Source organism: Camelus ferus, chromosome 35 (assembly GCF_009834535.1).
Source record: "Camelus ferus isolate YT-003-E chromosome 35, BCGSAC_Cfer_1.0, whole genome shotgun sequence".
Taxonomy (NCBI): domain Eukaryota; kingdom Metazoa; phylum Chordata; class Mammalia; order Artiodactyla; family Camelidae; genus Camelus; species Camelus ferus.
In genome coordinates, this window is record NC_045730.1 from 24,369,700 (window position 1) to 24,397,350 (window position 27,651).

General features: G+C 39.0%; 2 protein-coding genes across 14 annotated transcripts in view; one reads left to right on the top strand and one right to left on the bottom strand.

Moving 5' to 3' along the window:
- Positions 1-27,651, bottom strand: part of DCLRE1C (DNA cross-link repair 1C) — a 77,933-nt gene that overhangs the window by 4,543 nt on the left and 45,739 nt on the right. For 4 of the 10 annotated variants that reach the window (XM_032473877.1, XM_032473875.1, XM_032473874.1 and 1 more), the window contains one exon: positions 22,765-24,506. In XM_032473877.1, the coding sequence (XP_032329768.1) occupies positions 23,542-24,506 (965 nt within the window). In that variant the 3' untranslated portion in view covers positions 22,765-23,541. Of the gene's footprint in view, positions 1-1,137; positions 1,312-5,038; positions 5,144-12,915; positions 13,006-15,300; positions 16,929-17,161; positions 18,446-22,764; positions 24,507-27,651 lie in introns of those variants that run through there. The other 6 variants (XR_004317487.1, XR_004317488.1, XM_032473879.1 and 3 more) reach the window with 4 other exon arrangements.
- SUV39H2 (suppressor of variegation 3-9 homolog 2) lies at positions 2,017-21,805 on the top strand. Of its 4 annotated transcripts, none has more exons than XM_032473884.1 (6): positions 2,017-2,715; positions 5,096-5,241; positions 14,633-15,304; positions 17,022-17,168; positions 18,622-18,751; positions 19,533-21,805. In XM_032473884.1, exons 1-6 carry the CDS (start codon positions 2,238-2,240, stop codon positions 19,637-19,639), a joined length of 1,680 nt encoding a protein of 559 aa, XP_032329775.1. In that variant the 5' UTR covers positions 2,017-2,237; the 3' UTR covers positions 19,640-21,805. The 4 variants fall into 4 exon arrangements, with proteins under 4 accessions (XP_032329775.1, XP_032329776.1, XP_032329778.1 ...); XM_032473885.1 differs by having other exon boundaries at positions 2,017-2,655; XM_032473887.1 differs by lacking the exon at positions 5,096-5,241 and having other exon boundaries at positions 2,549-2,655.

Below are 27,651 nucleotides of genomic sequence, written 5' to 3' on the forward strand. Positions count from 1 at the left end.
ATTTTTATTACCAAGAGAAGATTTTCCATCCACTTCTCTCCTTGGTTCCCAGCAGACTTGAGAAGAGGAAGTATCTTTATTCAGTGGTAAAATTAAAAAACAGCAGTTTGCTATTTTTCACCTGTTCAAACTTTGGGATGTGCTTTAATACTGTAGCTGCTTTTTATGGAGCTAGATGGCAGTAATCTTCTATTTCTAAAGATGCAGAAACCAAAGTTAAATTTTTAAATTATTATTCTGCATCAAATTATTGACAGAAACATGAGGAGGATTGATAGGAGTCTTAAGTCCACAAGGAGGCAGCCTCAAAGGCATACCCTTTTGATTAAGGCTGAGTACTTAAGTTATTTCTTATGATCTTTCCCAAAATTATAAAAGCTTTGAAATAAAATAATTATATATGTCATCAAGTGTTTTCAGAAAAAAGGAAAATATCAGCTGATCTAGTTGAACTGACACATCTAAGTGCTTTCAGTTATGCTTTGGAAAAGTGCTTTAGGATTTTTATTTTGCAGTTATTGTTAGCTCTTTAAACTAGATCAGGGGTTGGCAAACTGGGCAATGTGTGCGTTCTACTCCATACCTATTTTTGTAAAGAAATTTTATTAGAACATAGCAATACTCAATCACCTGGGTATTATCTGTGGTGGTTTTCCCACTATAATGGCAGAGTTGAGTAGTTGCAACAGAGATGGTGTGACTCACAAAGCTTAAATATTTACAGTCTGGCCCTTTACAGAAAGAGCTTATCAACCCCTGAAATATATTATAGAAACTTGTAGAATAAAATATCATAAGGGTTTATTAAAGAGTTTTCTTTCCTTCCATATCGATGCAATAATTTATTTGGTTGCTTTCTCCCCCGGATTATTAAGCATTGTGAGAGCAGAGACCCTTAGTTTTAGACACCATTATGTCCCAACCCCCAGAATAGTACCTGAACATAGGTATTCAGTAAATGTCTGTTGAATAAATGAATTACAGAGGGAAAAACGCAACAATGTCATCTTTGTATCCTACAGGGCAATGGCCAGTAAGTACATCTTTTACATATTTTATGGTTTGGAAGCGGAGTAAAGGAATACCACTGCTTCTTTGTTGGTCAGCTTTGCGTGATTTTTTCCCCCTCAAACATACCAAATTTGAAATTGTCGTCAAAACTGCTGTTGCTCAATGAAATACGAAGTTGATCCCGGAAGCAGCTCAGGGGTTGGGGCGCCTGCTCTGTGCAGTTGAAAATCCTCAAATAACCATCCTGCAGATCCATATCCGTAGATTCACCGACCCACAGATCTTGTAGTTCTGCAGTACCTGTTCATTCAAAAAGAGCCACCTATTAGGGGGCCTGCGCAGTTCCAACCTGCGTCACTTGCAGCTCAGCTGTACTCCCAAATTTTCTTGTATCCACAAGTGAGAAGTATTTTTTTCCTCAAAATTTGTGGAAGATTTGCCAATTAAATTTTCTAGTTTATTTATTTTTCAAGGTGAAAATACCTTTAACATTTTCCTGATTATAAAATAACATGTTCATTAAAAAATTAAAAGTAAGAAGAAAATATAAAACATCCTATATTCTGCCACCCAGAGTAACAACTGTCAGGATATTTTTGGTAAACATCTTGATAATTTTTTCATTCACTTCCTAGTTATCTTTGCAGTGTTTTATGTATTTGAGAAGTGGGCAGAAATCACCGTATCACACAGGGCCTTGTATGTAATAAGGTTGGATAGGACCTTTTACTCCTTATTAGCAAGGTGATAAGATGCTCATTACAGAAACTATGTAAAAACAAGTCCAAAAAGAAACCACTTCTCAGAGGTTTTATCTGTCTAAGGGAGAGGAAGATACTCTGCACCATAAAGCTCCGCTTTGTTTGGAATTTTGCACAAGATACCCGTGACGTCCAGGTAAAAGAACCAACGAGTGGAGGCAGGCCTGATACACGTGTGCTGAATTAGCACCCCGCCCCTGCCCCGGCCAGGCCAGGTGGCCGCTCACCTAACCCGCTGTCCGGAGACTCCGGCGCGCGCCCCGCCACGCCGGGAGTCGACGTGGGGCGCGGGCGCGCTCCCGCCCCGCCTCCGCCGGCGTCAGCCTCCGCTGACGTCAGGACGCCTCGCGGGTTCCAGCCCGCCCGCCGGCCCCCGACTCCCGACTTCCGCGGGCCGGCCAGGGGCGGGGCGTCGGGCCAGCTGAGCTATCCCGTCGGACCGCGCCAGTTTGAAAGCTCCTCAAGATGGCGGCGGCGGGGGCCGAGGCGCGAGGAGGCGAGGGCTGGAGAACGGCGCCCCACGCTGTCCCCCGTCCTCCAGGCAAATTTCCGGGGCCCAGGAAGCGGGGCCGGGACGCGCGGGCCGACCGGAGCGCGACGCGGCGAGACGCCGCCTCCCGCGCGGCTGACACCGCGGCCCCCCGACGCGCGCCGCCGGCTCCTCCCTGGCCCTGGCCCCGGCCCCGGCCCCTGACCCTTCTCGCAACTCGGCCCGCCCGCTGCCCGCAGTCTCCTCCTGCGCCCGGCCCCTGCGAGGTCCGGCCTGCGCGCCCGGCCCCGGGGCCGCCTCCCTCCCGCCCCGCTGCTATCCCGCGGACTCGGCGGCCCGGCCCCGGCTGCAGGTCGCGCCCGCGGCCCCTCCCCGCCCGGCAGCTGTGTGAAGGTATTCGGGCGGCCCGGGAGGCTCCCTGCGCGGCTCGGGCGGATTCCTGCGCGGCTCGAGGTCCGTGGGCACGCGGTGGGCTGGACGCCTTTGTGGTCGTTTGAGCGGGACGGGCTGCGATCGGGCTCGCCTTTTCCCTGGGGAGCGGGAGGCGCCCGGTGGTGTGAGCGTGGCCGCACAGAAATCGGGGCAGAGGTGGGAACGGAGGAGGGAAACACACGAGGATACCCCCCAGTTCGGACGCACTAGGAGGTTCAGTTCCCTGTTGGCGAAACCCCAGTAATAGGTATTGGAGGCTGCAGCCCTGGTTTACGGGGCTTTTTATACCCACCAGGAACTTGCGTGGTTTTTATGTGGACGCCAAAGAACTCGGTGCTGAACGTGTGTTTGTGCGTGCCCTGAAAAACTAGAACTTTCAATGTATTCCAGAATTTAAAGGTGTTTTCCAGCACTGCGCCTCTCTGCATAGATGATGGATATATTTCCCCCCAACTTTTCTTCCACTATCGGTTAGGGTGAACTAGTGTAAAGTTTTTGTGGTGGTCGTGAAATGTTTAATCTTACAAATGAATTCTTCTACTTTCCTGGCGACAATCGTAATTGTTACCAGGGGTTTGCATTTCCCAATTTTTCTTACTCTCAAAAGATAGCGTTTCTGTCCAGAGTTGTCTTGAATCCTCGCGATGGTACTTAGACTAGGTGAAAAGGGTGGGAACAGCGGACAAATCCCCCCCCCCCCCCCCCGCCAGTAGGTAGTCAAGAGGCCCCTCTTTTGCATGTAGTCAGAATAATGAGGTTAAATTTACACAAAACATCCTGAAGTTTTTTTTTTTTTTTTAATTTTTTTATTGAGGTATAGTCAGTTTACACTGTTGTGTCAATTTCTGGTGTACAGCACAGTTCTTCAGTCATACATGAATATACATATATTCATTTTCGTATTGTTTTTTTACTGTAAGCTACCACAAGGTATTGAATGTATTTCCCTGTGCTATACAGTATAAACTTGTTTATCTATTTTATATATGTTTTTTAAATGGAAGGGATTTAAGGGGTTGTTTCTACTCACCACTCCCCTGCCCCCAAATCACCACTCCAAGCAACCTCTCCCCCCAATTTTTTTGGGGGAAAATATCTTTCACTTTCTTAATCTAGAATTATGTGTCCTCTGTAGGTAGGGGGGTTGATGGAAATCGTGCTGCGGGGTGTCTGACATCGAAGTCCGGGTGTGAGTTGGGGAGGGTGAGGAAAGGCTATCGTAAGAATGGCTTTGTTCTCTCTTCGCTGGAAATTACCTCAAAACAAAAGGTTTATCACCACTACCAAGTCAGGCTTGCGTTTACTGATAGATTTTTGTTTGGTACTCCCAGTTTACTCCAACCCTCACTTTTTTTTCAGTGAATCTGAAGCCCAGAAAGATGGAAACCTCACTGAAATCATGTAGCTAGGTGGCTGGGGCAGAGGACCCTTGATCTTTTCTGGTGCTTATCATAGCACTAGCCGTAAAGCCAAGTTTATTGCAGATTTCTAAACATCAGTTTGTGTTAACATTGTAAATGCAGTATGGTGGCACACTGTGTACAGATATTTGAGTGTAAAATCTTGCAGCACAGTTACGGAGGTTGTGAGGTTGATGATGAGTGTGTCTGATTTTCATCCAGCATGGTTTATGGATTATGTAAATTGAACACTCTGTATATTGTCATTCTTGGCTTTAAAAACAAAACAGGAAATGACTATTACAAAAATCAATGTGTTCTCTATTTTATTATAACTTTTGGGTTTAATTACCTTAATAATAATACATTGCAGCATGGGCAAAGTTGGAGTTAAAATTTCATGCAGGTTTCTGAAGTGGGAAGAGTAGGCCATATGCTGTATGAGTGTGTAACTAGAGGATTACATCTCAGTTAGATTTCAGTTCTTACTGTTCAGTTAGGATCAAAGGGGAAAGTTCCTTTTTAACAAAACCACAAAATTATTTTAAAATATATATAAGATGTATTTCTTACAATAATGAATATTTCCTTAAGATCTGTTTTATTAAAACAGCAATTCTATGTAGAATCCAATGGAAAAGTCAGAAATACTATTTTGACCTTTGCATCTATGTGTAATCTTATGAAAGCTTACAGACAGGATACATTTTGTTCAGGTGGCCTAGTAAAAATTGACATCAGTTAAACATAGTAGGGTAGAGGCCCATGAGAAAATCCAAGAAGATCAATGCACCAAAACAGTTCTTTAATGGTTAACTTTTTCTTAAAGACATGTAAATGGTTTCTTATCATGTGAATTTTTAGTCTTACAAAATTGCCAGTTGAAGGATGGGGATATAGAAGTCTTAAGTTTTTCCCCCTTTTTGTTAATTTTTTTGCTTTTGTTTTGTTTTAACTGAGTAGGTATTTCATTAGTAAAGAATTCTATTTTCTTATTGTAGCTTGGTGTGTGCCTTGCCTAGTTTCACTTGATACTCTTCAGGAATTATCTAGAAAAGAAAAGCTCACATGTAAATCGATTGGAATCACCAAAAGGAATCTAAACAATTATGAGGTGGAATACTTGTGTGACTACAAGGTAGTAAAGGTAAGGCAAATACCTAGACCCTTAAAAGAGACCTAATCAGACTTCAGTTCAGAATTTCATATTTCGGTAACATAAAAAGCACCTTAAAAGTAAGCAAAGCTCTTCTTAATGGTTAAAATTCTTAGCCATGATAAACTTACATGTCCTATCATCTGTTTTGCCAAATAACATTGAGAGGAGTTCAAAGCATAAAATATTCTTGCATTAAAAAATTTCAAGGTGCTCATATCATTCTACATCCAACTCTTGATTATCTCCATGTGGATTACCAGAGCAAATGTTTTAAATCAGATTGGCTTCTCCTGTCATTTATTTTGTTCCTGAATCATATTTCCCCACTATCACCTGAAGTGAACCTAGAAATTCAAGCCAACTTTAATGTTACTGAATCTCAAGAAGCATCACCGTTTGTATTTTCTGCCATCCTGTCAAGCTCCAGGCAGTAGTGAGGTTCCATTGTATGATAGGAAGGCCTGGGGTTGGTCATTTCTAGCCTTTGTTTAGTACCTTGTGACTTCAGCAAAGTCATTTAACTTCCCTGGGCTTCAGTTTATATCTGTTCCTCTTCCAAATGACAGGGTTGTTCTTCTAAGAAGCTTTTTTCAATCTAAACCTTGAACTATATTTTTGAGTAATTCATCTCCCTGTAGCCTGCTGCTTCTACAAGAACTCTGTTCTGGTCATTAACCTGTCAGTTCTTCCAGATAAATGCATCAGGAATCCTGTGTAATTTGTTTCCTTTCTCCTTCATCTTCCATGTTGATTCAGTCATTAAATCCAGTTTTTCCTATGAAATATCCGTCTACTTTTGGTATCATTGCCTTCCACACTCGGTGGGATTTTACAGTGAAGCATTTGACTACGCTCTCAGCAACTTTCAAGCCCCAAACAGCCCAGTCACCTGCCATTTCAGGTTATAAACTCTGGCCTAACCAATCCAGCTGCAGGTATCATAGAATCATGCTTATTGGCTCCATTCCATATTACTTCTGTTCTCACACTGCTCAGTTCTCCTTGACCAGCTTTTTATCTTTTGCGTTTTCCTTTCCATTCTTGCCAACAGTTTTCTCAACTTTTATTACTTTTCTGGACTTCTTACCCTGTCCACCACCCTCTCGTGTTCAGCTGCAGGCCTCTACCTCGGTGAACAATAGGATCCTTCAAGTGTGAACGCTCAGCTTACCTCCACACCAGTTATCTGTGTCTTCGTTCATTCTTACTTTCAGAGGTGTCACCAGCTTCCTTTTTTCTTCCTACTAATCCCCTTTAGCATGTTGCTTAATCTGGGATGTCTTTTTTTTTTTGTGTCAAGCACTCTTTTTTCACTGATTTATCTCAGTTGATAAACCTGTACAGACCTTCCCTAACCTTGAGACGTCTTTCTTTGATCTTGCCTCCTCACTCAAGTATTTCCTGTCTTTTCCTTCTACTTCATTTCCCATTAACTTTTTAAAAACTGCATCTTCTCAAGTGCTCATTAGCCATAGGTGTATCTTCTTTGGAGAACTGTCTATTCAGATCCTTTGCCTATTTTTTTTTTTTTAAAATTGGGTTGTCTTTTTATTATTGAGTTGTATTAGTTCTTTATATATTCTAGATAGTCCCTTCTCAGATACACAATTTGAAAACAAAACTTCCCCTGTGGGTTGCCTTTTCACTTACTAAGTTTTTCACCCACTCTCTTCTGATTTATGCCTCTATCAGTGATCCTCTAATTGCCAAATTTGAGGACCTCAAAATCTCATTCTACTTCTTTGTGATAGCTAGCCCTGTTGGCTGCCCTTCTCCTTTGAAACTCTTGTCCTAGGTTCAGATTCTGGCTCCGCCGTTTACTAGTTGTGCGACCTTCAGAACATTACGTAGGTTCCCTTTCCTTCGGTTTCTCCACCTGTGAGATGAGGAGGGTTACTCAGCAGAGCCGGACTGGTGGTGGTCACACCATAGAAGTGCTTACTGTCATCGCTGTTGCTCACCTGTGTCTCCACTCCTTTTTGCCATCAACTTTTCTTACTGTTCGTTCCCAGTCTCCTTTACTGGCTGGCTTTTACCTGTCCTTCCTCTGAAATGTTGATACATAATGGCCAAGGCTCTGTCCTTGACCCCCTTCTCACCTTGGAGCTGCTCTGTAGATAACCTCTTTCCCAATACTTTCTACTTGAATCTGTTTGGCTTTTGACCCTCAAATATTTGTGAGGCATTGACTTCTTTCTGAGCTTTATTTCATCCTGGATACCCTACAGGTACCCAAATTCACCATGTTCACAACTGGACCCATTTTCCTCCCTCAAATCTGCATCCTGATCTAGTGTTCTCTATGTAGGTGGACAGAATCATAATACTCCCAGTTACTTAATCTCACAATTTCACACGTTTAATCCTTCCTGCCCTCTAAATCTAATAGGTCATCCGATTATATGGTCTCTGTATTTGTCTTCTCCTGTTTATTGCTGTTACACTTTCACAGAGTTAGTTACTAAGGAGTGATTACATTGAAGGAGCTGCCAGTTTCCTTTCTTGCACAGAATTCTGAGTGTTTCAGATCAGTTTTGGATAGCTTTTGCTCTTAAGTTTCTCCTTCATCCTTCTGTTTTTGGTTTCTTGCTTTGGAATAAGCAGCCTTACTTTGAACACGTATGTCCTCCACCCCCACTTAGCTTCCCCACTTCTCCTGCCTAACACAGATGATTGAATCTGTAAGCCAGTATTACTTCAGCATACCTCCCCCTCCTCTCACTGTCTCTCATAGTCAGGGCAGGTTGACGATCTTATGACCCTGCCCTTTTCTTATGTGTTTTCCTCCATTCAGCTCGTAAGACACTGTCTCATTACCATAGTCTTCAAAGCTATTACATTCCTAAGACATAGCTTGGATTGCATTAGAGCCTTGCTTTAGACCTTTCAGTGGCTCCCTGGTGTTTACCAGTCTAAGCTGAGACCCTTTGGACTGAGGTTCTTAATCATCTGGCCACCAGCCCCCTTTCCAGCTTCATCTCTTGTAACATGTCCACGTGACCAGTGGGTCAAAGAAGATGTGGAAAGCATGCTCTGGATTGAGCAGTGAATGGGCTGTTGATGCCCTTAGAGTGCTTCTGTGTTGTGGACAGAAGAAATCAAAATAGGATGAATTAAAGAACAAGTCAGAGGTGAGAAAGTAGAGTCATGTCGTATAGACAACTCTTTCAAGAATCTTAGCTTTGAAGAAAGGGCTATGTAGAGTGTAAGGGTGTTTGTAATTTTAAATTTTTTTATTTAAAAAACCCCAAGTAGATAACATATGCACATGATTTTAAAAAGTGAATGTTATAAAGGGTCTTAAGCTGAAATCTCCCACCCTGTAACCCTACTCTCCAGTCTCTCAACTTTTAGTAATTTATCACATCTTTTAGAGATTCCTTACTTATTCAGGCATTTATATCTCAAAGGAGGTTTAGTTTAATTTTGTTTATTAATTTAAAAATTATTAATTTTAAAAAATCAGGGAGATTCAAATGCTAGCGAGAATCTGTAGAGAGTGAGAAACTGAAGAGACAGGATGGGGGTAATTGATGGAGAAAGTGCACGTCTTCTGTTGTGTCTGCGGTTACCTTCTTCTCTAGCTCCATGTCTGTGGAGGGTGGAAATTCAGGGAATGTATGCCTGGTGCTTTTTGTTGTTCTGCATTAGGAACAAAGGTTGTGTGCTACTGAAAATAATGGGGGAGGTGATGGGGTAGGGACGCTGAGGAAAGTGGAGGAGGTCTGAAGTAGCCAACCTGGGAATTGGAAAGAATGCTAGCTGGGGGACAGCAGGGCTGTTACCATTATGAGCTGTGAGCACATGCTGGGGTCCAGTGGAACTTAGTAGTCTCGGTGCTGTGTGATTTTTCTGTGCCATGTTCTTGCCATGTCACCCCTTCACACAGAAAACTTTCTGACAAAACTGTGACTGTTCTTTATTACATGCTCAGCTCATCAGTGAAGGAACCCCCCCCATGCACATTGGCTTCTCCCTTAGGAAGCAGATATTAAAGAAATATTACCCAAAGCTTTGACTTCTTGATGTATCCGGGTAATTCTGTGTCTCCAGAACTACCAGTGTACTGCATGGCACATACGAACAAAATAGCCACACCTAACAGCAGAGGGACATTCCTAAAGGGCGGGCTGCACTTACAGTGGTTTGTTAAGAACTGGGATAACAGAAATCATTAGATTAAAACCCAAATTTTAGAGATCAGGAATGCAGAGATCCAAGAAGGACTTTTCCAGGGTCTTGTTCTTCTTTTGTGTTGGTGTTGGGCCTCAAACTCAGGCCTCACGATTCCTTCTCTCTGTCATTACTGGTATGAAAAATCCACTGACTCCATTGACCATAGAAGTTCTCAAACTGCGCTCCCGTGGAACACTGGGATTTTCATAATCAGATTCAGGCTATATTACACTGAGATTGAGTATGAAGATTATTTCAAAACTTGCAGGGGAAAATTAGCAGGAAGATAGACATTTTTGTTGTAGTTCTCTTTTGTCCTTTTTTTGGTTTTGTTTTGTTTGTACATGCTGCTACTTACTGGCTACAGACAGCAGATGGCAGAACAAATATTGAAAAACCATGAACTGCTATGTCCAGGTTAGGTTGAACAGCTTGTATGCCTTTTAAGGATTCATACATTACTGTTGTGGTTTTTATATTTTGCATCCATGTTGGCAGTCATACTTTTTGTTATACATTCAGAAACACTTAGTCAAAGCCCAAAATATATAGTAGGGAATTGTGCTTGGCTCTGGGGCTACGGAAAATAAGATTCCTTCCCTCCCTGCAAATGGCTTATAGTTTAGACTAGAAATGGGAATACGGGATGGCAATGATCAGTCCTTCTTGGACAAGAGAGGCAGGAAAGACTTCACAGAAGAGATAACATTTGAGCTGAGTTTTAAAGATGAGTAGGTTTTTCTACACATAAAAGATGAGACTGAAATCAGTGTTCAGTAGACAAATGGAAGAGGCCATTCTAATTAGAAATGCCTATGAACAAAGCAACAGGAAGGTATGAAAAGGCCTGGCATGTTCAAGTACTAATAGCAGTTCAGTGTGGCTAGAGGGTGGTGTGAGAATGGGGATGTGTTGGAACATTGAGCCAGGAGGCATCAGGGACCCAGTCAAGAGTCATCTTTGTTGTAATGGGACATTTGAGTTTAATTCTTCAGGCAGTGGGGGAGCTGTTAAAATTTTTTTAAGTGAGAAAATAACAGAATGACTGGTACTGTGGGGTTTTTTTGTTTTTATAAGAAAACCACACCTTATTAGAGAAAGGCAGGTTGGATTGTTGTCAGTCCCTCTGGAGTCAGGGAAGCCAGTAGGAGATCAATGTAATAATCCAGGCAAGATTGAAGGTTTGTGGTAACTAGAATTATGGTAATAGAGATGGACAAGAAGTATCTAAAGAGACTTGATGGGTTGGGTGGGGGAGAAGAAACAGTTGAGATTGACCTCCTGCTTTGCGACTTGTGTGAGTGAGTAGACAGGAGTAAGCTTGCCACCGTTGGGGAATACAGAGAGAATCCGTTAGGAACGACAGCGGTGAGGTCCGTGTTTACAGATTAAGAACCTGTTGGACCCTCAGCAGACTAGTGACTGTGGGGTTGCAGCTAAAATTTTGGAAATATCAGCACATAGTTAAAAACCATTGGAGTGATGAGGTTGCCCAGAGAGAACATTTAGAGCAAGACTTCTTAACCTGGAATCCAAATATGCTGAAATTACTCATTGTATTATATATGTGACTTTTGTTAGGAAAGGGGACAGCTTCAGATTCTCAAGAGATCCATGCTTGTTAGTGCTAAGGACAGAGCCCTAAGTGTCTGCATTGTTTAAGTGATGGGTGAGGGTCTCAGCAAAGAAGGCAGAGAAGAAACAAAAGTGAGGAGAATCATGATATCAAAGCCTAAACGATGGTCAGATGAGGACAGAGTCGGCTTGGCAATTAGAAGATTGGTAAAATGTTCCCAGTAGACAAGATGGAATTAAATGTATTTGCATTGAATGAAGCTCCCCACAGAAACACCGTGGTTTCTAAGAATTGTAAAAACAATTGGCCTACAACAAAGCTCAAATGCCTCAGTCAGGTGTTCAAGGCTGTCCAAAATTTGCTCTTGCCTTGCCATAAGTTTTATCTCTCACTTCAATATTCTGAACTTTAAAGCCAGCTAAATCCATCTCTTCACTGCTTCTGGATACTTCACGCAAATCTTAGCTCCAGGTGTCTGCTTGTTTTTCATCCTGCCTGCCCTATTCCTGCCCAACAAATCACATCCTGTCAGTCTTTCACAGTGTAGTTTATTTTACTCTCTCTGTGCCCTTTTTCTGATCGACCTGTATTGGTTTCCTTCTTTATAGCCTCGTGGTGTCCGTTGTCTTGTTTGTTTGGCGTTTCAGATGGCACCGCCTTGCGTTGCTGCTTATTTTACAGTGTTGCTTTCCTTTCCCAAGGAGATTTCACTCCTGAAGGCTAACATGACCTTACATTTCATCACACCCCCGGTGACTGAACTTCCCTGTGCTCATTATGGATACTAAAATATTTAAATGAATTTAACCTTAGCCAAATATAGTGGGGGAAAATGTCATTAAGAAAAAATTCATATGATGCATTCCAAATTACACAAGAGTGATTAATGGATCATTTTTATGACTGAACTCCATTTCTATAGGTAATCAAGAGTTGATTGCATATCTGAATAAAATACTGATATAATATGCGACTTAAGAAATTTTGGGCTTTTATTTAGAATTTTAGGGTACTGAAGTAATTGAATGTGTAAGTCAAACTGATTTTTCTGTATAAAATTATCTTATTTTTCAAAATGGAAATCTCTTTTTTGGATTTTGAAGGTAAAACAGTGCTTCTAAAAGACAGGAGTCTACAGAGTAGAAATAATACGTTAGTGATATTTACATAGCACTAAATTTAAGAAGGATCGTTACCATCCATAGATTAAATAGGCACAATGTAATTAACATACAAAGCTGATTAAGTAAGTAACTAAAAATGCAAATGGCTTATCATTAAACAATAGGTTATTTTGGAAGCAAACTTCAGTGGCATAGTAGTTTTAGTTTTGCTGAATGATAATTTAGCTTAATCATCTGACTTGAACCCACTCTGTTTCTTTCACTGTTCGCTGGTATAACACACGGCTATGGTAGGAAAAACTGTAGCAGAAAAAAAAGAGGACCAGGGTTGCATTACTTTGTTTTGAAATCAGAAATTTTTCAAACTTTAATAATTAAGGGGAATAGGTAATTTTAGGTCCTGCCACCTGAATCTCATTTGTACTGAGCAGGTATCTGCTATTTATCATTCAGCAAAACTAAAACTACTATGCCACTGAAGTATAGTAACCCCTCCTGACAGGAGAGGGAGAGCCATGTTACATTTTAGTGAAGCACAGTGACTAACGCTTCAGTATGTATCAAGGCTCTTTTCTTTTTTCTGGAATCATTGTATATATTTCCATGGAAATACAGTTTTTGGCATATGCTAACATCATAATTTAACCACATTTTTGTTTAACAGAAAACATATTTGACCATTTTCACAAAGAAGCAAAGTTCTTTTAATTAACAAGCATTACTGCTTCCTGAGTAGAATATAATAAAACACTGAGATGACAGTGGGGAAAAGAAAAGCTCACTCACGGGCCAGGTGACTGGCTCCTACAAAGCTGCCACAGTCCTCATCATCCAATTTGTGCCTCAGCCATGCGTCTAGTGCCACCTTTCCTAGACCTTCAAGGTCATTTGGCATGAATAAATTATTTTTAGTAATACATCCTTACTTTATACTAAAACCTTTATTAAAAATTTCAGGGGAAAGTAAATGTATCCCAGTTAAGTTTTTAATCAATATCTATGAATTAAAATGATAACTGAAACCTGTAGAGTGCAGTTTAATCACTTTCATATTTCAGAGGGCATTTCACCCTAGTGCTTGTGGATATATGTTTGTTATTCCAGAGAACAAAGGCAAAATTGAGAGACTTTACTGGAGAGTTTTTTTTTTTTTTTTTTTTTTTTTTTAAATACACACTAAGCTGCCCTTTTAAAGAGAAACTTAACATTGCCTAGCTTTAAGGAAAGAAAACATAGCCATTTACTGGGGTGAGAAGGCAGGATTTCAGGTACCATGGTAGCCAACAGCAGTCTGAGGGCTAAATCAAAATATCTGATCTTTGGTGCCTTGAGGGCCTGCCACATAATCCAGCCACGGGTGAGTCCAAGATAAGAGCTTTCTGGAACTGTGCTGTCCAGTAGAAGTGTAATAAAAGCTACATATGTATACAGTCGGCCTTTTGTATCCATAGGTCCTGCACCCCAGGATTCAACTAACCCTAGATAGCAAATGTTTGAAAAAAGAAAAAATAATTCCAGAAAGTTACAAAGCAAAATTTGAATTTGCCATGCACTGGCAATTATTTATATAGCATTCACATTATATTAGGTATTGTAAGTAATCCAGAGGTGGTTTAAACTATGTGAGTAGGTTATATGCAAATACTGTGCCATTTTATATATGGGACTTGAGCATTTGTGGATCTTAATATCTGAGAGGGGTCCTGGAACCAATCATCTGGTAGATACCAAAGGATGACTATAATTTTAAATTTTCTCATAACCATGTTAAACAAAATGAAAAGAAACAGGTAAAATTGCTTTCAATAATACATTTAACCTAACCCAATAAATCCAAAATACTTCAACACGTAATATTTTTAAAAAATTAAGAAATATTTTACATTATGTTTTTGTGCTGATTCTTTGAAATTCAGTGTGTGCTACACTTAGAGCACATCTCAGTTCAGACTAGCCACATTTCAGGTGCTCAGTAGCTACATGCAGCGAGGAGTGACTGTGTTGGACAGCATAATTTTAGAAAATCTAGGGGATGTGTGCCCAGGTCAATGAGAAAAGGAACTTCCTTTCTATCCAATGTAAAATATTAAATTATGGACCTTAGAGGATGCCTACGTCCATGCTGGCCAAGTAAGCATTGACCTACATCATACATTATTAGTTTTGGGACTGCTTATATCCATGATCAAGATAAATACTCTTTTGTTTAACTTGATCACCGTTTGGTAAAATATTCATGAATTTCAGTACTTTTATCTTTCTCCGGGGTGACTCTCTTGCCTATGGTCAAATAGTATCCACATCTAAATTCTATACCTATTTTAAGTAATATAAAGAAAAATAGTTTTATTTTTGATTTGTACTTCATCTGCTAATAACCTGTGACTATGTATTCTGGATTTTAATAAGAAAAATGATAATACCGTACTCTATAAGATACTAAGTTACTTTTGGTATTTGAATCTGTCATAATCTGATTTGCATTTTCTTTTTATATTTTAAGGATATGGAATATTATCTTGTAAAATGGAAAGGATGGCCAGATTCTACAAATACTTGGGAACCTTTGCAAAATCTCAAGTGCCCATTACTACTTCAGCAATTCTTTAATGACAAGCATAATTATTTATCTCAGGTACAGAAAGGCAAAGCAGTAACTCTAAAAGAAAATCACAGTTCTTTGCAACCTGCCATTGCTGAGTATATTGTAAGGAAGGCTAAACAAAGGATAGCTCTGCAGAGATGGCAGGACGAACTCAACAGAAGAAAGAATCACAAAGGAATGATTTTTGTTGAAAATACTGTGGACTTAGAGGGCCCACCTTTAGACTTCTACTACATTAATGAATACAGACCAGCTCCTGGAATCAGCTTAGTAAACGAAGCTACCTTTGGTTGTTCATGCACAGATTGCTTCTTTGAGAAGTGTTGTCCCGCTGAAGCTGGAGTTCTTTTGGCTTATAATAAAAACCAACAAATTAAAATCCCACCTGGTACCCCTATTTATGAATGCAACTCAAGGTGTCAGTGTGGACCCGATTGTCCCAATAGGATTGTACAAAAAGGCACACAGTATTCACTTTGCATCTTTCGAACCAGCAATGGCTGTGGCTGGGGTGTAAAAACCCTTGTGAAGATTAAAAGAATGACTTTTGTCATGGAATATGTTGGAGAGGTACGTTCATTTTTATTTCCTAGCAAGTAATGGTCATGAATGTTTATGCTTTTGAAAAGTTGTCTTTTTACCTCAGTAACATAACAATTTGGTATATTTTGTTATTATCATTTGCAAGTATGTGCAAATTTCAGGTTTGAGAAGGGTTCACTGGCGTCTTTAGAAATATAAACTTGAATGTGAACAAAAAATTATAATGACAAATGAAGTACAGTCATCTTTCAACAAGCACCCATTCATAGTCATTGAAATTGGCATTTGTAAATCTTAAAATATGACAACTGTTTTTACACAGAAGTCCTAAGAAAATCAGATCTAAGTATATCCTTACTTGGAATCTTTTAAATTGTAATTTACTTCATCCGTTTGACCAAGTATGATTGATTAAGTGTAGTTGGCAAAACTCAATTTTATATCAACATGAAAGATACTGTAGAGTAGATGAATGCTTTATCAGCAAGTACTGCAGAATATACATAAAACATTTATTGCATCCACTGGTAAGAAAATCCAAACTCTTTGTGTCTGTAACTCAGCTACAAAGACCATTCTCTAAATTACCAAGTAATAAGCAAATTAATTTTTATACATATATGTACATGTACAGAAAATAGTATTTACCTTGTGCTGCATACTATTCTAAGCATTTTGTTTTAACTCATTAATTCTCTCAACAACTCTATGAGGTAGTGATACTCTCTTCATTATTAGACATGGGGAAACTGAGGCCCAGAGAAATGAAGCAACTTGCCTTAGGTCACTTAGTAAAGAAGAGCCAGGATTCAGAACCAGGGCTCCAAATCAGTGCACTTCACCATGCTGCACTGGTGTACCCCACTTGCTCTAACTGCTGGATTGAGCTGTGGCTAGAAAAATGTGGGTGTGACTGCGTAGCTGGGGTTGTCAAATCAGACATTTTAAAAGTTGTTTGGAATTGGATCACCTTTAATTATTGGTATTCATCCAAAATTCTGGGATTAAGTTGGATCCTCATTTTGATCCTTACATTTTAGACAATGGCAGATTATTACAAAACACTATTCAAGACACTAACTCTTTATAATCAAATTGTTCTCTTTTTTGGCTTAATGATTGAGGCAGCTGAATTTGGTTGACACCATGAATCACTTGAGGTATTTCGGGTTTCATAAACTAAGCATGTGGTAAAGCTGTGTTCTTCAGAGCAGAACTGTACAGATGATGGTTATGAGCTACAGAATTTCATGAAAACCACCTATTCTACAAAATTAAACTTTCCATACAGGTGACTGCAAATTTAACATACCTTCTCTCATGTATTTGTAATAGATTTCCATTTGTAACTGCACACAGATTCGTTATAGGATAAATATGCCTTTAGAGCATTTAGAACATACATACTTGTAAATTTAGCCCTTTACATTCCGTCACATCCTACAGAGAGCCGTAGTTGTAGCTTTCCGAACATGCCAGTAAACTAGAATGAAACTAGTGTCCCGTTTTAGCTTGTTCATCGTTGGGTTGTCCCAGGTCTCATTCAGACAGTCCCACTTCTTTGGCACCATCACTTTTTCCCCACCTCTTTCATCTGACTCTTCTGGAGTAGTTTGTGTGAATGTTTTGATGACACCTTTCTTTTTATGCACTTGAAGGCATTAATATGTTAATTAGTAGATTAATGGATGAGTGTTTCTTCAGTTCAGCAGTAGCTATATAATACAGTATAGTTTCTTTTTAGGTAATCACAAGTGAAGAAGCTGAAAGACGGGGGCAGTTATATGACAACAAAGGAATCACTTATCTCTTTGATCTGGACTATGAATCTGATGAATTCACAGTGGACGCAGCTCGATATGGAAATGTGTCTCATTTTGTGAATCACAGTGTAAGATATTTTTAAAGTACAGACAGGACTAATTCACTTAGTGTTTTAAAAGATCTTCCATAGTTGAGGAATAATTATCTTTAAGCTATATACTCTTTCAACTTGCAAAGTATTTTAGTATGAAGGACTCTTCTGTTAACTCCTGGTATTATTGCTCTATTAGGAAAATTCATTGAGGTGCCTACCATATACCATGCATTTTGCAAGAATCTTTACATATGTTATTTCATTTAAGCTTTCAACAACTTTATAAGATAGGTATTCTCCTCCTATAGAAATTAATGGGCAGAGGAGTTGAGGTAAGTTCAAGAATTATGGGTTTCTTACAGAAGTTAACACAGCTAAATTTTAGGATATACAACTAAAGTTAGATAGCCGTATTCTCTTAAAATGTAAACATGTTAACATTTTTATAGAATTTAAGATTTTGTAGAGTATTGAAGTGTATCTGGGGCTGTTTTTCTAAATTATAAATAGTATCCTTAATTCCTGTTTGAAAAGAACTTAGAATGCAGTTGGAATCTTAAATCCATAATCTTATGCTTTATAAAAACCATTTCCAAAAATAAGGAGGTTAAGCGTTACCGGGCACCTACAAAATGCCAGGTGGATAACATAATATTATTAGGCTTGTGAGACTGACATTATCTCCATTTTATAGATTACAAGGAAAATGTGTCTCAGAGAGTAAGTTATGTAGCTGACCATATAAGGAAGTAGATTGTTAATCTTTTGATGGATTTTATACCAAGAAACTAGTTTATGATTAGTAGTGAAATGTCAGAGATCTTCTGACTCCTTTGTTTTCTGATTTACTTAAACATTTACTTTAATTTTTTCTTAGTGATAAATTTGAGATACTCTCAAAATAGATATATTCTAATCAGGCACCATTAAACACTTATTTTGACTTGTTAGTATGATTCACTGGATCTTTCTTGCGTGTTCCAGAATTTAGTGTAGCGTTCTTAAAATACCAAGTAATTTCAAATAAAAGTTTAGGAAGTGGAACTCCGTGCAATATGAAATTTGAGTTCTACAGTGCTGATTTGATTTTTTTTTTTAAAGTTACTCTAGTTCTTTAAATACACCTTACTAAAACAAAATACAGGTGAGATGATACTGTTATCTAAGATTTTCATATAAGATTCTCCAAAAACAGTTAAAAAGTTAAGACTACATGAAACAAGATTGACAAACACGTTAATAATTGTTGAATCTGCATCGTAGATATACGTGGACTTATTTTCTCTAGCTTTCTGTATGTCTGAAATTTTCTGTAAGGGAAAACAGTATTTTTAACTCTGCATGCCTCAAATTCCTCAAACGACAAGCAACTTACTTGCTAGCAGATCTTAAACTAATACTCTGGGAAATTAGAGATTGTGTATGGTATGTAGAAGAGCTCGTTCATGGCATTTTTACTTAAGTGAGTTCTAATGTTCCTTTCTAGTGTGACCCAAATCTTCAGGTGTTCAATGTTTTCATTGATAACCTCGATACCCGTCTTCCCCGAATAGCATTATTTTCCACGAGAACCATACATGCTGGAGAAGAGCTCACTTTTGATTATCAAATGAAAGGTATGGTTTTTAAGTACAGTCTCATAGGTGTTAAGTTGTTACAGAGTGAAGTATCTAACCAGAATAGGAAAACCCTTAGAGCTCCTAATACTAAGGATGAAAAAAAAAATTAGACTATCTGAATGTATGTTTTTTACTCAGGGGCACGAAGCTAATCTGATAGAGCTAATGCTAGAATCCACGTCTACCTGACCTGGCGCCGAGTCACGCTCTGGCTTCTATTCCACATTGCTGCCTGCTTTTTTCAGAACTTCCATATGGAAGCTTATTTATTAGAACATCTTTTCCCAATGTTACTTGTATTTAAAAATTTTTAAGCCTACATTTCTGAATATTTACTAAGAGATATATATTCAAAAGATTAAAAATATGATTTAAATCATATGTGAACCTATTACATTCCTACTTGAATTTGACTTTTAAGAAGAACATTTAATTCTACTTGCTTTACTGTGACAGTGTAAGTGTTTTGTTTTCCTAAGTATGATGCCCTTTACATATTGTTATTACTTGAACTTGCTTTATGGCTCTTAAAGTAATGTATGACATGAATGCTTGTACATTAGATTTTAAGAATAAGTTTGATCATTTCAGAGATCCATTCTTACAAATTGGGGCTATTGACATACATTTTACCTCTTATTAGCCCACGCCACCCTTTCAAGGCAATTCTAATAATTTGGCTCTGAATATTCAAATTTATTTACAACAGATAGAAAACTTGAACTCATTCTGAATTGTCTTAACTCTGTCTCCTATATTTATTTTTCTATGCTTTCAGGTTCTGGAGATATATCTTCAGATTCTATTGACCACAGCCCAGCCAAAAAGAGGGTCAGAACTGTGTGTAGATGTGGAGCTGTGACTTGCAGAGGTTACCTCAACTGAATTTTCAGGAAATAGAGGTGATGGTGATTGTAGTTTTTTCTTCTTCTAATGTTAACATTTTAAAAAAAACAAATATTTGGGACTCTCTTCACATTACCAAGATTATACATTGTGTTAATTTACAATTCATGTTTCAAGCTATTGGCCAAATGCATTACTGACACTTCGAAGAGAGGAACACAGGGTCACACAGACTAACTCAAAATACCCAGTGGCCAAATTTAGTTTGAATTATAATTGTCACAGGTTCAAAGATATAATTGTACCATTCTTTTTAAAAGAAGTCAGTGTTTTACAGTCTAGTTATGTGATCTGTCTGTTCTGTATGTTAAAAATGTAAAACCAGAGGGCAAAGGGAAAATGTCTATTTTCAGTAAACTCGTTTTGTCTTGTCCTTATTCGTAGAAATGTAATGGGCCTTTGCGACTTTAAATACCTGCATTACCCTTAGGTTGTTAAAAAGATGAACTTAAGCAATAAAATAGAAACTATTTAAACAAAGCTGTTAGGAGCTTTAACTATTTTAAGTCAACATTAGCTTCTTTAAATTGGTTTCCTGAATTGTGAGAATTTGTTCTCTCAATATAAAGCAAATATTCAAGGGTAATATTTAGATCAAGTTTAAACTGTAAATTAATCCACTGTATGAGTTATATTGATGCATTGTTTTCAGTGTCTGCAGAAGAGGACTGATACACAATTGATAATCTCAGGGTTTTTTCCCCACAAATGCACAAAATCTAGACTGCACTTATTTTTCTTATAGTTCAACAGTTTCTCTTTAAATTTAGTTTGGTATTTGATTTTCTATTTATCATGGCTTAGCTTTATTTCTGAATATTTTACTGTCATTTGTAGTAAAGCTACATACAAAAAGGCAGAAAAGTACTGATGTATTCCTGACTACCTGTTATTGAGATCAACCAAAGGTTTCTATACCATTCCTTTCAATGATTTGTCTTTGTCAGGGTTCATGTGTTTGAATATTAAAGTAGATTTTTGCACTTAGCATAATGTAGATGGATGCTTTGTAAAACTTTTGACATTATTTGTCACCGGGTACTTAAATGTATTGTGCCAAGCCCTGCCTGGAAGTGCAGAGGAGTTTTAGAATTACAGCTGCTGTTCTTTGAGCAAGTCATAGGCCTGTTATATGTACTCATGTGCTTCTCATAAGTCGATGAGACTGGCATCTTCCCTAAAACACTGAAGAAACAGGCTGAGACTGGCTAGATGACATTAACATGCCCAAGATCATAAACTGTACCTATTTTTAACATACTTAACCAACTTCAGGCAGACTTTTAAAAAAAAACATTAATTTCTACTCTTAGTTCAAACAAACATCTAAGCCTTGTATTCCTCTTTAAGGCAAACGTGTCTAGCCACTGGGTTTCTTTTGTGATATATCTTGGCATTTGAATTTTTTATCACTTCTCCTTTTACACTTCACAGTTCTTGAAGTTAAAATGAAGTAGCCGTTGCAATTAATCCTGCCCACTTTTATGCTCTTGAGAGGCTTGAGTGCACAGCGGTTAAGAGCATGGACTCAGGCCTGGAGTGCCTATTCGAGTCCTGGCTTCACCCCTCACTAGCTTCGTGTGCTGACCTCTCAGTGCCTTAGCCGCCGTGTCTGTGAATGGGGATGATAAACGTACCTACCTCAAAGGGTGGTTGTGAGGAGTAAGGGAGTTAATATACAGTGTGGAGAAGAAGTAGGCTTTGTCACAGTAAGCACCATGTGTAAGTATTACTGTAATTATTCTGTACTATAAACCTGTACTTTAAAAGCTCTGGTGATCACTACAAGTTTTTTGATCAAAGTCTGTCCTAGTGCTCTTAGCCCTGAAATTCATTCAGCCAGCATTTATTATACCACGCTCACATATAAAGCATAAAAAAAGTGGCCTTATGGAATGTTAAACTGATTGATTATAAAATGCTAAAAATGGATTTAGAAGGATGTTTACAGGCATGTTTTGAATACCCACCTTGGATCATAAGCTGCACTATTAACAATATAAGCTGTATTAACATGAAGTCTTAAATGTCAGTGAATGTGTATAAATGTATGTATGTGGTAGTTACATTGGATTATGTAATTATGATAATGAAGTGTAACTAATTTTTGGAGTCAGAAATAATAAAGTGCCTGGGTTCCTGTAATAGGCCTGTTGTAGTTAGGAGTAGTCAACATTTTGCACTCCCCTCTGGTTCTCTCTAGCGACCTTGAATTCACCTTGAACTTAGGTAACAGTACTCATAGGGGAGCGGGGCAAAAGGGAGTGAATGTAACTATCTATAATCCTGCCCCAGTCACACTGAGCCTGCAGAGTGGATTTCATCAGAAGCTCAGAGTAGCAGCTGAGCTAGAAAAAAAGAGGTCAGTGTTCCCTTTAAACTCTGTTTTCTTCCTTATACTCCCTTACCCTCAGCCACCTTTCCACGCTCAGACCAGTCTCTGGTAGCTGTTGGTATACAATTAGTAAAACTTACTGTTGAATAATTTAGGGCAGAGACACTAATTACAAGTGTACTCTTTAAAGAACAGTCAGAAGTGAGTTGAACCAGGCCCCTTACTCACAGCCCTACCCTTTAATAACCACGTCAGTTACTTCCCCACATCCCTCCTCTGGTGTCAGTTTCTTAGCTGAAATTTGAAGGGGAGGTGTCCCTGTCCAGCTTTTCCCCCATGTAAGTGGCAAGGGCTAGTCTGTCCTCCCAACATCTGGGAGAGGATAACTCCCTTCGGGACAAGTGAGAGGGCTGGCTTGCTGGGTCCTCTTGGCATTGGTTTCTCCAAACACCCCCCTTTATTTTCCTCTCCCACCTACTGCATCTTATAACCTTAATTAGTTTTGTGGCTGCAGTACTTACTTTTGTTCTAATTAAAATGCAGCATGGTGATAATGTGTTTCATTATTATTTTAATTGATCTGCAAATTGTGTTTTAGAGACACCATTTAAACTTGTTCTAAGTGAAATCTCTGCTTTTGCTTTCTAAATTTATGAAACAGCAAACGAAAGTATTTATGAATATTTGTTACTAAATTTACTAAATCCACGTCAATTATACAAAGCATACCTTACGGATGGACTTTAAACAAGCTGAACGACTCACCAAACACGTTATACTTTTGCCATTTTATTTTGTCTAATTTTTCTAACTTTAATTTTACCACTGAAACTTTTTTAAGGGGTGGGATATCTGAGATAAATAAGGGATGCTCCTATAGCCATCAGTTCATAGTAATAGATCCAAGCTTATTCTTTAAATTTGAAGTGTTTTTATGGCTCAGGATATGGTCTATCTTGGTGACTGTCGTCCTGTGTGCACTTGAAAAGCATGTATTCTCCTTTGGATGGCATATTCTTGGTTGCAGTTAAGACCAGTTGGTTGCTGGTGCTGTTCAGTTCTTCCATATCCTTGCTGACTGTAGACTAACTCTGTTCCTGGGAGAGGAATGTTGAAGTCCCCAGCTGTATCTGCAGTAGTTTGTTTTTCTCCTTCTGGTTGTTTTTGCTTTGTATATTTTGAAGGTGTGGTCAGGTACATACTCATTTAGGATTATGTCTTTTTGGTGAGCTGAACCTCTTATCATTAGTAATGTAGCCACTCCAAATTTGAAGTAATGTTTACAACACAGTAAAAGGTTTCTATCCTTTGACCGGTAAACCTACCCAAATTATTTGAAGTGAGTTTTTCTTATAGACAGCATATAGTTGAGCTGTTTTTTCCCTGTCTTTTCATTGGTGCGTTCAGACTATTTTTTAAAGTAATTATTGATCCGTTTGGGTTTAGTTCTCCCATATCTTGTTTTCTGAGTTTTCCGTTTTTTGGTCCTCCATTTCCTTCACTGCCGCCTTTTAGGTTATATGAACATTGTTAAGTAGTTTAACTTTCATCTGTTAGCATTTTGACTGCTACCTATTTGTATAGGTTTCCTAGTGGTTGCTCTAGAATGAAGGGAGCTCTTTTCAACTGCTATGCTCTCCCCTGTTGCCAGCTTCTCGTATAAACACTGTAAATGTTCTCGTTTAGGTTGCTCAGCTTCTGGAGTGGAGGGAATTTCAAAATCAGAGGAGCTTTGTGAATCTGCGTTGCTGCTAAGACTTTGTGGCTTTTTCTCCTGAGACATGTGCTTCCCACTGCTTAGAGCAGTTGGTTCTCCAGTACTAGGAGCTATACTTACATCTTGATCTCTGCTCTCCGAGTCGGAGTACATATCCTTTGGGCAGAGTACATTTTGTTCCATTGGAGAGGCAGGGATGTGCTCTTTGATTCCTGGTATACAGCCACCTTTGTTCAAGGAAGGAAGATCCCCACAGTTTCTCTCTTGAGAACATAGCAGGATGGTGTCTGATTGGCTGTCCCAGCCTTGACTTCCTTGTTCTGAGATGTGTGTGGACTGAGAAGAAGTCTGGGAAGAGATGTGAGTTGATTCCCCATCAGAGTCACTGAAAAGCTTCGGGGACTGAGAGCCTCCTGCCTCTGTGGAGGAAGGGAGGTTTTCCAAAGAGTCATCTGTGATCTCATCATTTCTTTTAAAGAACACTTCCCACTGTGGTACTTCCCCGTCAGCCTTCTGCTGGGGATGGGGAACGGGACCCATGTCTCCAGCTGAAGCTGGGGTTTCTAATTCTTCACTTTCACTGTTGGATTCCTCACAGTCTATAAAGTCTGCCCAAAGAGATGTTGGCATTCTCTCTGTTTTGCAGCATCCTGTTCTTTCTGTCAGTTTTTCAGACTGGTTTTGTGACACTTCATTCATGGGACGTGCCTCAGGGTAATAAGTTTGCTGGTTTGGAACCTTGTGCCTTAAAGGTATTGGCAGAGGATCATCAAAGAGATCACTGTCCTCTTCCTCTGCGGGAAAGACAGAACAGGTTTATAGGGGACTCAGAATGCAAGAGGAGCCAACTGGTGCTTGTAATTAAAAACCCAATTTGTAGCATTTAGCTACGTTTTTTAATCCCTGGAATTGTAAATAATAGGGAGTTCAGTCTTCAAGAGAAATTAAAAGGCCTCTTGGGATATTGAGAACAACTTAACTACCATCCTACAACTTCTTACAGGGCCAGGCTCAGATCTGTCCTCCCCAAGGCCACAGTGCCACTCACCTGCAGAGCTTTTTAAAAATCCAGCTTCCTATGTCTTTCCAGACCTACTGAGTGCCTGAAAGTAGGACCTAGTAATTCCATTTTTGCTTTATGTTTTAAATTCTACAGCTGATTCTCTTCATCAGCTAGGTTTTCAAACCACCAGGACCCAGAGAAAGGTTTGTAAACTCAGAAGCTCAACGAGTTGGCTGATTTAACAAAAAGAATTTTTTTCTAAAGTTTTCCTTCTGTGAACATTTTTTTTTTTTTGATACCTACTTTACACGTTATGGGCTGAATGAGTCCTCCCAAAATTAATAATTTTAAACCTTCACTCCAATGTGACAGTGTTTGGAGGGGGGACTTTTAGGGTTAGATGAATTCATGTGGATGGGACCCACATGCGAGGTTAGCGTCCTTGCAGCAGAGGAAGCAGGTGGCTCCCTTTCTCCACGCACAAAGGAAGGGCCATGTGAACCGCACAGCAGTGACAAGGTGGCTGAAAGCCAGGAAGTGTGCCTTGCCAAGGACCAAATCTGCCAGCATCTTGATCTTGGACATCCCAGCAGCCTGCAGACCGTGAGAAGTAGTCCCCCATCTCTGGTAACGGTCATGCAGACTACGTTAGGGGCACAAGGCCATAAAAGATACTGGACTAAATACAGACAGATCAACTTTAACCAAAATATCAAGTAAGCCACATTGAATGTCAATAACTAAAAGTTCAACAAAATTGATTTTGCTGGGTTTTTTTTTCCAGTTCTCTGCCACCTTTTTTTTTTTTTAACTTTTTTTATTGATTTATAATAATTTTACAGTGTGCCAAATTCCAGTGTAGAGCACAATTTTTCAATTATACATGAACATATATATATATTCATTGTCACATTCCTTTCTCTGTGAGCTAACATAAGATCTTGTGTATGTTTCCCTGTGCTATACAATATAATCTTGTTTATCTATTTTACAATTTTGAAATCCCAGTCTCTATTCCCATCCCCTTGGCAACCACAAGTCTGTATTCTATATCTATGAGTCTATTTCTGTTCTGTATTTATACTTTGTTTTTTGTTTTTTAGATTCCACATACAAGTGATCTCATATGGTATTTTTCTTTCTCTTTCTGGCTTACTTCACTTAGAATGACATTCTCCAGGAGCATCCATGTTGCTGCAAATGGCATTATGTTGTCGGTTTTTATGGCTGAGTAGTATTCCATTGTATAAATATACCACTTCTTCTTTATCCAGTCACCTGTTGACGGACATTTAGGCTGTTTCCATGTCTTGGCTATTGTAAATAATGCTGCTGTGAACATTGGGGTGCAGGTGTCATCCTGAAGTAGATTTCCTTCTGGATACAAGCCCAGGAGTGGGATTCCTGGGCCATATGGTAAGTCTATTCCTAGTCTTTTGAGGAATCTCCACACTGTTTTCCACAGTGGCTGCACCAAACTGCATTCCCACCAGCAGTGTAGGAGGGTTCCCCTTTCTCCACAGCCTCTCCAGCATTTGTCATTTGTGGACTTTTGAATGATGGCCATTCAGACTGGTGTGAGGTGATACCTCACTGTAGTATTGATTTACATTTCTCTGATAATTAGTGATATTGAGCATTTTTTCATGTGCCTTTTGATCATTTGTATGTCTTCCTTGGAGAATTGCTTGTTTAGGTCTTCTGCCCATTTTTGGATTGGGTTGCTTACTTTCTTCTTATTGAGTCATATGAGCTGCTTGTATATTCTGGAGATCAAGCCTTTGTCGGTTTCATTTGCAAAAACTTTCTCCAATTCTGTAGGTTGTCTTTTTGTTTTACTTATGGTTTCCTTTGCTGTGCAGAAGCTTGTAAGTTTAATTAGTTCCCATTTGTTTATTCTTGCTTTTATTTCTTCTAGGAGAAAATTTTTGAGCTGTATGTCAGATGATGTTTTGCCTATATTTTCCTCTAGAAGGTATATTGTATCTTGTCTTATGTTTAAGTCTTTGATCCATTTTGAGTTGATTTTTGTGTACGGTGTAAGGGAGTGTTCTAGCTTCACTGCTTTACATGCTGCTGTCCAGTTTTCCCAACACCATTTGCTGAAGAGACTGTCCTTATTCCATTGTATATTCTTGCCTCCTTTGTCGAAGATTAGTTGAGCAAAAGTTTGTGGGTTCATTTCTAGGCTCTCTATTGTGTTCCATTGGTCTATATGTCTGTTTTGGTACCAGTACCATGCTGTCTTGATGACTGTAGCTCTATAGTATTGTCTGAAGTCTGGGAGAGTTATTCCTCCAGCCCGTTTCTTTCTTCAGTAATGCTTTGGCAATTCTAGGTCTTTGATGGTTCCATATAAACTTTATTATGATTTGTTACTATATATAGAAAACTCTAGAAGGTCCACACAAAAACTACGAGAGCTGATTGAAGAATTCAGCAAGGTAGCAGGTTACAAGATTAACATTCAAAAATCAGTTACATTTCTTTACACTAACGATGAATGAACAGAAAAAGAAAGTAAAGGAACAATCCCCTTTAAAATAGCACCCAAAGTAATAAAATATCTGGGAATAAATCTAACCAAGGAGGTGAAAGAATTATACACAGAAAACAATAAACCATTGATGAAGGAAATTAAAGACGACTTTAAAAAATGGAAAGATATCCTGTGCTCTTGGACTGGAAGAATCAATATTGTTAAAATGGTCACACTGCCCAAGGCAATCTACAGATTTAATGCAACCCCTATCCAATTACCCAGGACATATTTCACAGAACTAGAACGAATGATAATCCAATTTTAAAATGAGTGAAACATTCAAACAGACATTTCACCAAAAAAGATAAATACATGGCCGATAAGCACACAGAAATAGCTCAACATCAGTAGAGAATACAGATCAAAACTATAAGGAGATGCCCCTTTACGCTAC